The sequence below is a fragment of the Sinocyclocheilus rhinocerous genome, unplaced genomic scaffold (genome assembly GCF_001515625.1).
Source record: "Sinocyclocheilus rhinocerous isolate Xijiao unplaced genomic scaffold, SAMN03320098_v1.1 scaffold1441, whole genome shotgun sequence".
NCBI classification, from domain to species: Eukaryota; Metazoa; Chordata; class Actinopteri; order Cypriniformes; family Cyprinidae; genus Sinocyclocheilus; species Sinocyclocheilus rhinocerous.
In genome coordinates this window covers 688833-699750 of record NW_015654063.1, presented here as the reverse complement: position 1 = coordinate 699750, position 10918 = coordinate 688833, and the positions used below count along the sequence as shown (strand labels likewise).

Below are 10918 nucleotides of genomic sequence, written 5' to 3'. Positions count from 1 at the left end.
TCTTAAGGTTCCTGTCAGATCTTTTACAAACATTCAGTGCTTTCACATCTGTAATGTCTAGTGCCGCCTTTACGTCGTGTGATCACTGTAAATAATTCACTGAGAGCTCTGTTTATTCCTGTAGCAAATGTGTCGAAAACTATTTAAAAAAAGAGAATTATATGACTATAATTTTTAAATGGTTCTGAATTAAATGTGAATCTGTGTAGCAGCACTGCTTGATGTGTGTGGCTTCCCTCTTTAATTATGACCATGCAACACCCAAAAAAAAAAAAAACGTAGTACCTGTTTATGTCTAATCTACACTAACATTCAAAAGTTTGGGGTAAACATGTCAGTAAACATTTATGAAGTTACAAAAGATTTCTGTCTCAAATAAATGCTGTTCTATTGACCTTTCTAAAATCTCGAATAAAAACCTTTTTGGTTACCACAAAACATTAAGCAGCACAACTGTTTTCAACATTGATAATAATTAATTATAAAGAATGTTACTTGAGCTTCAAATCAGCATATTAAAATGATTTCTGAAGAACATTCAGTGCTTTCACATCTGTAATGTCTAGTGCCGCCTTTACGTCGTGTGATCACTGTAAATAATTCACTGAGAGCTCTGTTTATTCCTGTAGCAAATGTGTCGAAAACTATTTAAAAAAAGAGAATTATATGACTATAATTTTTAAATGGTTCTGAATTAAATGTGAATCTGTGTAGCAGCACTGCTTGATGTGTGTGGCTTCCCTCTTTCATTATGACCATGCAACACCCAAAAAAAAAAAAAACGTAGTACCTGTTTATGTCTAATCTACACTAACATTCAAAAGTTTGGGGTAAACATGTCAGTAAACATTTATGAAGTTACAAAAGATTTCTGTCTCAAATAAATGCTGTTCTATTGACCTTTCTAAAATCTCGAATAAAAACCTTTTTGGTTACCACAAAACATTAAGCAGCACAACTGTTTTCAACATTGATAATAATTAATTATAAAGAATGTTACTTGAGCTTCAAATCAGCATATTAAAATGATTTCTGAAGGATCATGTGACACTGAAGACTGGAGTAATGTTGCTAAAAATTCAGCTATAAATAAAAATGTTCACATAGAAAACACATTTTAAATTGTAATGTTTCACAATATTACTGTTTTCACTGTATTTTTGACCAAATACATGCCATTTCGGTGAATATAAGATTCTTTTAAAAACATACGGACCCAAACTTCTGGACAGTAGTGTATAAAAAAAACTACAAAATAATGAGACATGAAAAAGCAGAGATTTCAATTAAAACACAAGAAACCCTTCTGAATAAATAATAAACCTTTATCATAACAAGTTATGAAGATTTTAAATTCTCAAATATTGCATATCAAGTACAACTATACATTCATCACGGTTTGAATCATTCATTAAAATGTTAATGAAGAATTTTGTCTTTAAGACACTTGGTTTTTTTACATTAGCTCATATATATATGATCAGTGCAGGCCATAAATTGAATTTATATATACAAAGCAATCCAGTATTCCCTCTCCAAGACTGAGAACACATTCATACACAATGCACGTACACATACATGTTTGACCTTTATGTAGTGTTGCCTGTTTTTTTGTTGTTGTTTTTTTCAAATAAAACTTTGAAAAGGGTCTGAGCAGCAGGTGTGCCAGGCAGAGAGAGACAGAGAAGTAGAAAGAGAGAGCAGAGCACCGGGGAACGCTTCACCTGTTAAGAGCAGACGGATGAATCCAGTATTAGTGTTGCCTCACAGTTTCTTGGTTTGTGTTTTTGGTGAATTAAAACAAATTAATCATGTAGTGTTCAATATTTTCCTGGAATACTGCATGCTCTACAGCAGGAGCAGCAAACTCAACTCACAAATACACAAAAGTTAATGAACTCTGAATGGGGAGAAGAGCTGAAAACTATGCTTAAGAGCTGCAGAGACATCTACACTTCGTTTTACCTCGGGGGGTAAGAGGGGGTCACAGCCACAGGTCAGCCTGTGAAGGCCTGGAAGTCGGACTCTGTAACGGCAGGGAGAAGGAGTCAGGTAAAAATCCCAGGAAAACAAAAATATAAACATCATAAATGCATATGAGTGGGAATGATGATATGAATGTGCTGGTATTGACAAAAAAAATCTGAGAATGACATGCTGGATAGTGAATGGTGGATTATAGCAGCAAGCGAAAAGGGATTTAAATAATGCAAAGCATCTCAGCTGTTTTTTCCAAATTTGATTTAAAGGCATAGTAGTTTATAAAAATCTGCTGTTTTAATCAGGTGAACTGGTAGTAAATGGATAACAATTAGCAGTCCATCAAAAATACTTATCCTTAAAGGCAGGGTATGTGATTTTTCAAAAACACTTTAGGTAGACATGGTGTAACATTGGTTTTGCTTTGTTTCACAGAACTAATCGTTGCCTGGGTTGCGTACGTATATGTGGGGCGGAGCTATCAAAATAGGGGCAAGACCCTTTTGGGGGTAGGGGCGTGTTTGTTTTGGTGATTTCAAATATCAACATTGGCTACCAGAAATCACTTACTCTGCCTTTAAAATTGAAAATGAATTGAATGTAGTGAACAGAATGTATTATACAGTTTATTGTTTCCTCATATTAGCAACAACATCATGTTAACAATGACTGAAACAGCATTTATTAACAATTTAGTCATTTAAATAGCACTTTCTGAGCACTGAATATGCCCTGTGGATTTGGACACTTCTGAGAGAACAATGTTGTCTTACATAACATTTTCGTAAATAGCAGTTTTGTGTAAATCAATGACTTTTTGATGAGTTTCCTGATTGCAGCTTATATAGTTACACAAAATATTTTTATTAATATTCACATAGCATCACATTCAAACTTTCTGTGCTTAGTATTTTTAAGCAAAACAAATGTTCATGTATTGATGTTTTGATTGTTCATTTTATATCACAAAGCTGATAGTTATAATGGAACAAAATGCACAAACAATAAAAAAGTAAAATGTGCTTCTTCGGCTAACTTAAACACAAACTGGCAAGTGAGATATAGCATTGGCAACAATAGCCAAGCATTTCTATTCTAACAAAAAAGGCACAAACGAAATATCAATACTATATAAACTAATGATGCAAGTTACTGTCAGTTATTTGGCACATTCTCATTAACTGAGATAATTCTGGATTCTACATTCTCTTAGTGACTAGCCATTAGTCATTGACACAACATGAGCCCTCAGAGACAGATTATCTTTAGGTTTTTGTGCAAAATTTGCCCCCCAAAATATCACCTTCACATTCAACAGGTACCTCTCAAGGAATGACAAATGCACAATAAAAATCAGAACGCATCCAGACGCGAATCCGAGAATCTCCCTTCTAGAAGGAACAATACTAATTAATGTGAAAACAAATGAAACAAGAGTACTTCACTGCTGGAAAAATAAATGGAAGGTTCATTGGGAATGGGATGTCAACTAATGAGCAAGATATCCATTCAAATGCTATGCAACACTGAGAAAAGCCATTAAAACTGTTTAGAGCAGTGGTTCTCAATATTTCTGACTCCAGGACCACCCATCGTCCAAAACCATATTCAAAGGTCCCATGACTTTTACAGTTTTTCAGAATTTACTGGATAATAGGGCTGCACGATAAATCGCATGCGATATTTAATGCGCATCTTGTCAGTAAAGCCGCTTCTGTAATCAGCGGTAAATCTCCATCACGTGCGGGCTTTCACATGGAGCAACATTTACTACACAGAGCCGTTGTTCACTGACAAGCTGCGCAAAAAATCGCGCGATTATGAACGTGGTGTTGCGCAGCTTGCCTCAGCAGAAGTGAGAGAAAAGTGTTTATTACGTTTGAAATACGGATATTTTTCTCACAAAAACACATGGATTCACTACAGGAGGCCTTTATTCATGCCTCGGAGCTGTGTGAGGCACGTTTCATTATGGATGCGCATGCTTTATTTGACGTATTTTGGACCGTTGAAAAAAAACACCCACCCACTGCAATGATAATGCTTGGAGGGGCCAGGACTCCAATTGGATTCGTCTGAAAGAAGAAAGTCATATACACCTAGGACGCCTCAAGGGTGAGTAAAACACAGGCTAATTTTCATTTTTGGGTGAACTAACCCTTTAACTTTTACCATTTTGCTAACAATATACCTGCTCTCCAAAATCCCAAAATCACACCCTGTAAAGACATGTCAGTCAACCTGATGCCAGCAATGCCAAGCAACTCACAGGCAGACAGTGTTTCTGATTAGCTAAAATAGTGACTAGTGACAATTTTCACTGTTTACAGAGTAAATGCTGGCAAATGATATCCCAAGACACCCATTTCAGTGATATCTGTCAGACAGCAGGACATTTTGTGCATGGGGTTCTAAAATATTGCAAACAGTTCCTTCAAAATGTCCTGACTTTGTGGTGAATAACGTCTCAGGTTACTTATGCAACCATGGTTCTCTGAGTAGGGAACGAGACACTGCGTTCTCTAGGGGTCGCTATGGGGAACGCCTCGTCGTGACCCGTGTCTGAAGCATACATTGAAAAAACACCAACAATACGTTGGCCGGCGACAGCCCATGACGTCACTACCGGTGCGACTATAGTATAAATAGGCACCGGAAGAACATGTCATTCACTTCTTCATCTGAAGCTTGCGTTTGAAGCATGGCAGGAAGCCTAGAGGACGACGAAGAAGAGAATGACATGTTCTCCCGGCGCCTATTTATACTATAGTCGCACCGGTAGTGACGTCATGGGCTGTCGCCGGCCAATGTGTTGTTGGTGTTTTTTCAATGTATGCTTCAGACACGGGTCACGACGAGGCGTTCCCCATAGCGACCCCTAGAGGACACAGTTCGAAGTTCCCTTGAAAGGGAAACACATTTTGGCACCTGTTACTCATATCTCAATGCGAGAAAATACAATTTCAACAGTCATTTGTGCAATGCCATAAGAGCTGTAAGTCAAAGCACACTCAAAAACTTCAGGAAGGATTAAAAAAACAACCATAAGATGAAAACATAAGGTTATAACTCTGCTAATTTCACACAAGCATGATGATTCTCCATATTCTTACTAACAGACCACGCACCGACACTTCCTCCTCTTTTTTACCACATTAGTCCCATTGGCTGTCATTTTGTCATTCTCCTTATCCTGTACAACAACACTTTCTGAACCTCTAGCCCGACCCTGTTCTGTCAGTCTATCCTCTGGAGACAAGGGGGTGCTTTGTTTTGAATTATCCGGTACTTCTTTCTGATCTGTGTTTTTTTGAACGGCACCCTTCCCACCACCTGGTTGCTTCTCCCTCCCTCCCTCAGCACCTGAGATCACGTCCTCTGCCCGCTGCTGGGCCTCTATCTCTGACAAGCTGTAGGCCAGTGCCATCTGCAGGTCTTCATCCTCCTCATCTTCACTGGCATCGGGGCAGTGGTAGAACGGGGCGGCGCTGTAGGAGCGTAGAGCGGGGTTTGCAGAGCTGTTGTTGAAGGGGTGGAGCAGTGGATGCTGGGATTGTCTGGGAGGCTGACTGGACTGCTCTCTACGACTCAGTTCCAGAGCTAAGGCCATCTCATCCTCCACACCTGGACACACAAACACAGCTGAATGTCAGATCAGCTCTACAGGAAATGAGCAATCTGCATACGACAAATCAAGAAGCTAGTGTGAAATGTAATGAGTAAGCTAAATCTACCTGCAAGCCTAATAAGAGAACAACTAAATAAGTGGTTTAGAGTTACTTGAGAAGTTCTTACCATTAAAACAGGAAATAAGGGTTTAACTTGTAATGTACAGTGACAAGTGGATGAATTAGAGAAAAATTCCTGTTTTCACTGTTATAAAAAAGGAAAAGTCCTTAAAACCTTTAAAGCAAGATGAAGTTTAGACATTAGGCAACAAGCCAAGATAAAAGATAAAGACATACCAAAAAAAATGATATGCCTACACACCAGAGTGCAAGAGTCTTGAGTTAATCTCCAAAAATATATTTTAATAAATTGTATAATACAATATAAATTCTACAAAAACAGTTGTGTGGCTTTATATTTAGTGGAAGCTGTGATACATTTTTTCAGGATTCTTTGATGAATAGAAAGTAAAAAAAAACAACATTTATTTGAAATAGAAATATTTTGTTACATTATAACAAAAGACTTTTATGTCTTTACTGTATTTTTTAAAAATTAATTTAATGCATTCTTTTCAAATAAAAGTATTCATTTCTTTCACAAAAATCTTGCTGACCCCAAATGTTTGAAGGGTAGGTTATGTGTATTAGTATTCCAAATGCATCTACTTTCCCAGGCAGATTCATCCTGAGCTGATAAGGTGAATTTTTATTACACACCAGAATATGTGCATTAACTATAGAGATGCCCTCTGGTCCTATATTATTATTAAATGATAACAAAAAATGAATTACCATTGATGAGGACCGATTTCAAAACCCCATCCTCCTCAACCTCTGTTCTCTCCTGGCCATTTTCTCTGACCCTGCGGGAAGAAATGAAATGTTTATCAATTAACAGGAAATACATAAACAAACTTGAATTCCTCTGAATTTCTGTAAGCCAGGCCTTCACATTGTGGCACGGCATAAATCATTTTTTACTAATTTTCATCAACTGCGTTTAAATTGCTTATTTAATCAAACACAACTTTCTTGTTTAATGTGCAGGATGCATATATTTTGCATATTATACATTCTGTATGCATATTACATATTATATGCATATTATACCACATATGGAACAAAGGTAACAGTAGGCAAAATTAGTATAATGAGAAGCAAACTGACTTTTTTGTGGTAATACGTTTTCCATTGACAATGCGGGTGGAAGTAGAAACAGACTTGAAGTTTGCTCCTCCCATGCTGCCCATCCCACCCATTGAAGAAGAGAAGGAGGTGAAATCAGCTGTTGATCCCAAAAAAAAAGTGCAGCTCTTAATAAATTAAAAATACTATTCTTTTCATATCAACAACATGCCTTGGAGGTTTTCAACAAATTTCCATTAGTGTTATAAAGATATATTCAGTAAAGTTCACCTAAATTAAGTATTATTCTGGGAGGAGACTGAACACATATGCAATAATTATATACAAAAAAAAAATGATGAAATCATTTTAAAAACCAACCATTTGCTGAGGGGAAAGAGAAGAAGCGACTAGGCCCAAGCCTGGAGAAGGAGCTGTGAAGCCCACTGTGCATTCCACCAAATGGGAAATCATCTAGTGGCAAAGTGGGAGAGTTAAAGAGTGTAATGCTGGGTACACACTGCACAATTTTAGTACAGATTTTTGTGATCTAAGAGAAGCGCCAATGCATCGCTGATGCCCGTGAGAAAATGTGTTTTGACTAGAAATTAAATCGGCGAAGACCTACAGCCAATGTGAGTTCAAGATATAGGGCAAGGGAAAGTTCAGGAGGAGGAGTCATAAACCTGCAACAGAACATCAGCAAGCAACCATTCTCTCCTTCAGTCTTCTTTTTTTTTTCCGTTCCAAATCAGCATGCAGACAACTTGTATTGCAAGCTTTTTAACAGGAAGAAATCCAGTCTCGTGTGTGATCTTACGTTATTTTCTGTATCACTTCTGGTTCTGGTTGTTTGGTTGTAAAACTTAGTTTGTAGACAGTCATGTAGTGTGAGAAGAACAGCAATCTGACGACTTTGTGCAGTGTGTACCCATTAAAGTAAGAGAAAATGTAAGAACCCTAAGTTTAAGTCAGTGGTTCTCAACCTGTTTTGTCCGAGGCCTTAATATCTAAGCTGATATGCATCTCTGGTACGTCTGTTGTAATCAAAACAAATTAATTCAAAAATACAATGTCAGTTTAATGTTGTACATTTTTATTTTTATTTTTGATCATTTTAATTAAAATCATCATAATATAACTACATTTAAATAATTCTACGATGTATTGGGGCCTCATGGAAGTTTGCAGAGACCCCCTAGTGGGCCCCGGGCTCCTGGTTGAGAACCACTGGTGTGAGGGAAATTCTGACACAGAGAAAACACTCACACCGTTATATTAGCAAGATTCAAGATCAGCATATCAACAGACAAACTCCCTGAGAACCCACCAAAGTAGTCTGTGAATGGGTCCTGCCCTCCGAAGAACTCTCGAAACACCTCATCTGGGCTGCGGAATGTGAAGCTGAATCCTGGGAAGTCATCAGGAAATGAAGAACCACCAGAGCCTATAAAACAGATGTCAAATACAATTAAGACCGTTATCTTTATAGTTATCGTGCTTGGTGTGAACGGGCCTTAAGATGGTTTTAAGTAGTGTGAAGTTCTCCTCACCCGAGCTTGGTATGTCTGATCTACCGTATCTGTCGTAAGCATCTCGTTTGCTTGCTTGATAATGAGAAAAAAACAACAGTGAAATGCAAGCCTTTCCTACCAAGTAATTTAACCATTAATAAAATTGCTGTAGAGATAAAATTTCCAGTGTCCTACTGTCTGAAAGAACTTCATAGGCCTCCGCTATCTCCTTAAATTTTTTCTCCGCCTCTTCCTTGTTGTCTGGGTTTTTGTCAGGGTGCCACCGCAGAGCCAGTTTCCTGTAACTGTATACACAACATAAATAAACATAAGTAAACTTAGCTTGACTGGCATCTCAAGATTGTGATGAAGTGATATATAGGATCAGGGGTTCATTCACATATGACACATTCTTGCATCCATCTTCTTCTACATAAACATTAGACTGACATGTTAGACTGTTGTGATTCATATTTGTTTTTAGCATCTTGCACCATGAATTCCACATTTTGGAGCACCAAGTCAAGTTAAAATGTGTGAATGGTCACTTTTTTCCAATTCAGATTTGCCATCACAGTAATGAATTACATTTTAAAATGTATTAAAATGATAGAAACTTGTTTCGAGACATAAACTCAGAATTTCAAAAATTTCAGAATTTTGTGTAAGCACATGTAACACTAAAGCCCCGTTCACACCAAGAACGATAACTATAAAGATAAGGATATTAGCGTCCACCCCAGCGAACGATATCATCTGTTTATTCTAAGCACACATGCGTCTGCCGCTTTAAATTCTTGAGCTCATTACAGCAGGATGGATTCTGATTGGCTGTCAGTGTTTTATCGTTCATCAGCTGGAAAAAAATCGTTTTGAAAGTGATCACAACGATATCGTTCCTCTGTATCGTTATCGTTATAGTTGTGGTGTGAACTATGCTATTCTTTAATATTGAGAACGATTTTTAGAACTATATCTTTATCGTTATCTTTATAGTTATCGTGCTTGGTGTGAACGGGCCTTAAGATGGTTTATGGATAATTGTGAAATAATTCACAATTATCTTTTTTGTAATAATATTTACATTATTACTGTTTTCACTTTATTTTTCATAAAATTAATGCAAATTTGCTAAGCAACGGATTCTGAACATTAGTGTATTTCAGGGTTGATGAATACTTTATAAAGGTAAACAGTAAGTGTCAAAATACTTGAGTCTTCGCTTACAGTTAGATTACTCAGAGACCAATTTAGTTATATTCAATAACAATGCCATAGGCCACTCCATACTGCAAGCTACTGCTAAGTGAAGGCAGTTTTAACTTACGCTTTCTTGATGTCATCTGGAGAAGCATTTCGTGACACTCCCAGAACATCATAGTAATCCACCATTGCGGCCTTCAGCTTAGTCCACCTGTTACTCACATGTGTGAAAAATCATAAATCATCAAAATGTGTCAAGAAGTGTTTCTGAAACCCTTATACGATTTTCAGAACTGTTGTTACATGTCAGTTACAGTCATGTTCACACAATTAGGCATCTGTGATCAAGTACTTGTGTTTTTGATCATTTTAATGTATCCGATAATTATTAAGGGTTTATTTGAACAACTTTAATCTTCTAGGCTCTTTACTGGCAGAACTTCTAACAGGTTTTCCACTGGACTTTCTGCTCATGCTCAAACGCAGTGCAATGGAAGACAGCAACTCAATTAACTGTTGCTTATTATGACAGTTTATCACAAAGTGCTGGACTTGCATTAATTGACTGAACATAGACTGGTATTCTCCTGGAGCCTGGCCTGCCCATGTCTGGAACTCTCTGGAAACCGGACACAATGTGATGTTATTTCAAGCCCAAAGTTGAAAAGCGATTTGTGTGGGCCATATGGCCACTGACAGCTGGTGCTGCTGAAACACGCGTGCTCTTCACCGAGACACACACTACTCCCTGTTAATACAGAGTTTTAGAGATCCAGCAGTCCCAGGGCCTGTGGCCGCCCTATTAGAACAACTTTTACCTTTTGTAGAAGTGTATCCAGCCAGGAGGAGCCGTGCTTCTGTAAACAGGGCTGGGATATCTCGGTGAAGCGCTAGTCGGTCCCGACTCCTGAGACACGGATCACAGGAACTGACGCTCTTTTAACGTCCGCGTGAGTACGGAATTCCGTCAGAATCACCCGTTTACCGCTGGCACGCTGGGCTTCATTACTTCAGCGTGACACCGAGACCCAACTTCTATATGTGTCGGTCCCTCGCCCTCTGCTGCGAATGCGGTGCGTCACGATCAGCTGAGCTGCGGTCTGAAAAACACGGCGCCGTCTAGAACATGCCAGTGTTTGTTTACGTCACGAGCCCCGCCCACTTCAGCCTGAGGGAGCCATGTGCAGCAAAGCGCACCAGACACAAAGGGTGCGTCCGAAATCGTATGAATTCGGACATACTACTCGCCTCGCATACTGTTTTTCGCCTACTATATAGTATGGAAGTATGCGATTTCGGACGCAGCTAAAGTACTTATCTTCTTCTTCTTCTTGGTTTTTAACGGCGGCTGGCACCAACGCAAATAGGTACATTACCGCCACAAAGTACTTATCAGAATGAACTAGTTATTATATATTAATGTAG

The 10918-nt window shown here is 38.2% G+C and overlaps 1 protein-coding gene across 4 annotated transcripts; it reads right to left on the bottom strand.

Annotated features, from left to right (window-relative positions):
- Positions 1–1376: 1376 nt before the first annotated feature.
- LOC107716785 (dnaJ homolog subfamily B member 2-like) lies at positions 1377–10642 on the bottom strand. 4 transcript variants are annotated; one of them, XM_016523341.1, is made up of 11 exons: positions 10312–10639; positions 9618–9704; positions 8486–8595; positions 8330–8383; positions 8107–8223; positions 7158–7250; positions 6819–6936; positions 6444–6514; positions 5344–5604; positions 1966–2026; positions 1377–1724 (listed from the first exon to the last, which is right to left on the bottom strand). In XM_016523341.1, the coding sequence occupies exons 2-10, from the start codon at positions 9680–9682 to the stop codon at positions 1998–2000; spliced, it is 918 nt and encodes a 305-aa protein (XP_016378827.1). In that variant the 5' UTR covers positions 9683–9704; positions 10312–10639; the 3' UTR covers positions 1377–1724; positions 1966–1997. The 4 variants fall into 4 exon arrangements, with proteins under 4 accessions (XP_016378827.1, XP_016378826.1, XP_016378823.1 ...); XM_016523340.1 differs by having other exon boundaries at positions 1377–2026; XM_016523337.1 differs by lacking the exons at positions 1377–1724; positions 1966–2026 and having other exon boundaries at positions 4897–5604; positions 10312–10642.
- Between the last annotated feature and the right edge of the window lie 276 nt (positions 10643–10918).

Bases quoted from the DNA above. Each gene is read 5' to 3' on its own strand.
- LOC107716785 (XM_016523337.1), bottom strand. From the start codon at position 9,682: ATGGTGGATTACTATGATGTTCTGGGAGTGTCACGAAATGCTTCTCCA. The intron at 6,515-6,818 runs GTCAGTTTGCTT...TTCTTCCCGCAG, and splicing joins AAACGTATTACCACAAAAAA to GGTCAGAGAAAATGGCCAGG. The intron at 5,605-6,443 runs GTAATTCATTTT...TTGTGTGTCCAG, and splicing joins GAAATCGGTCCTCATCAATG to GTGTGGAGGATGAGATGGCC.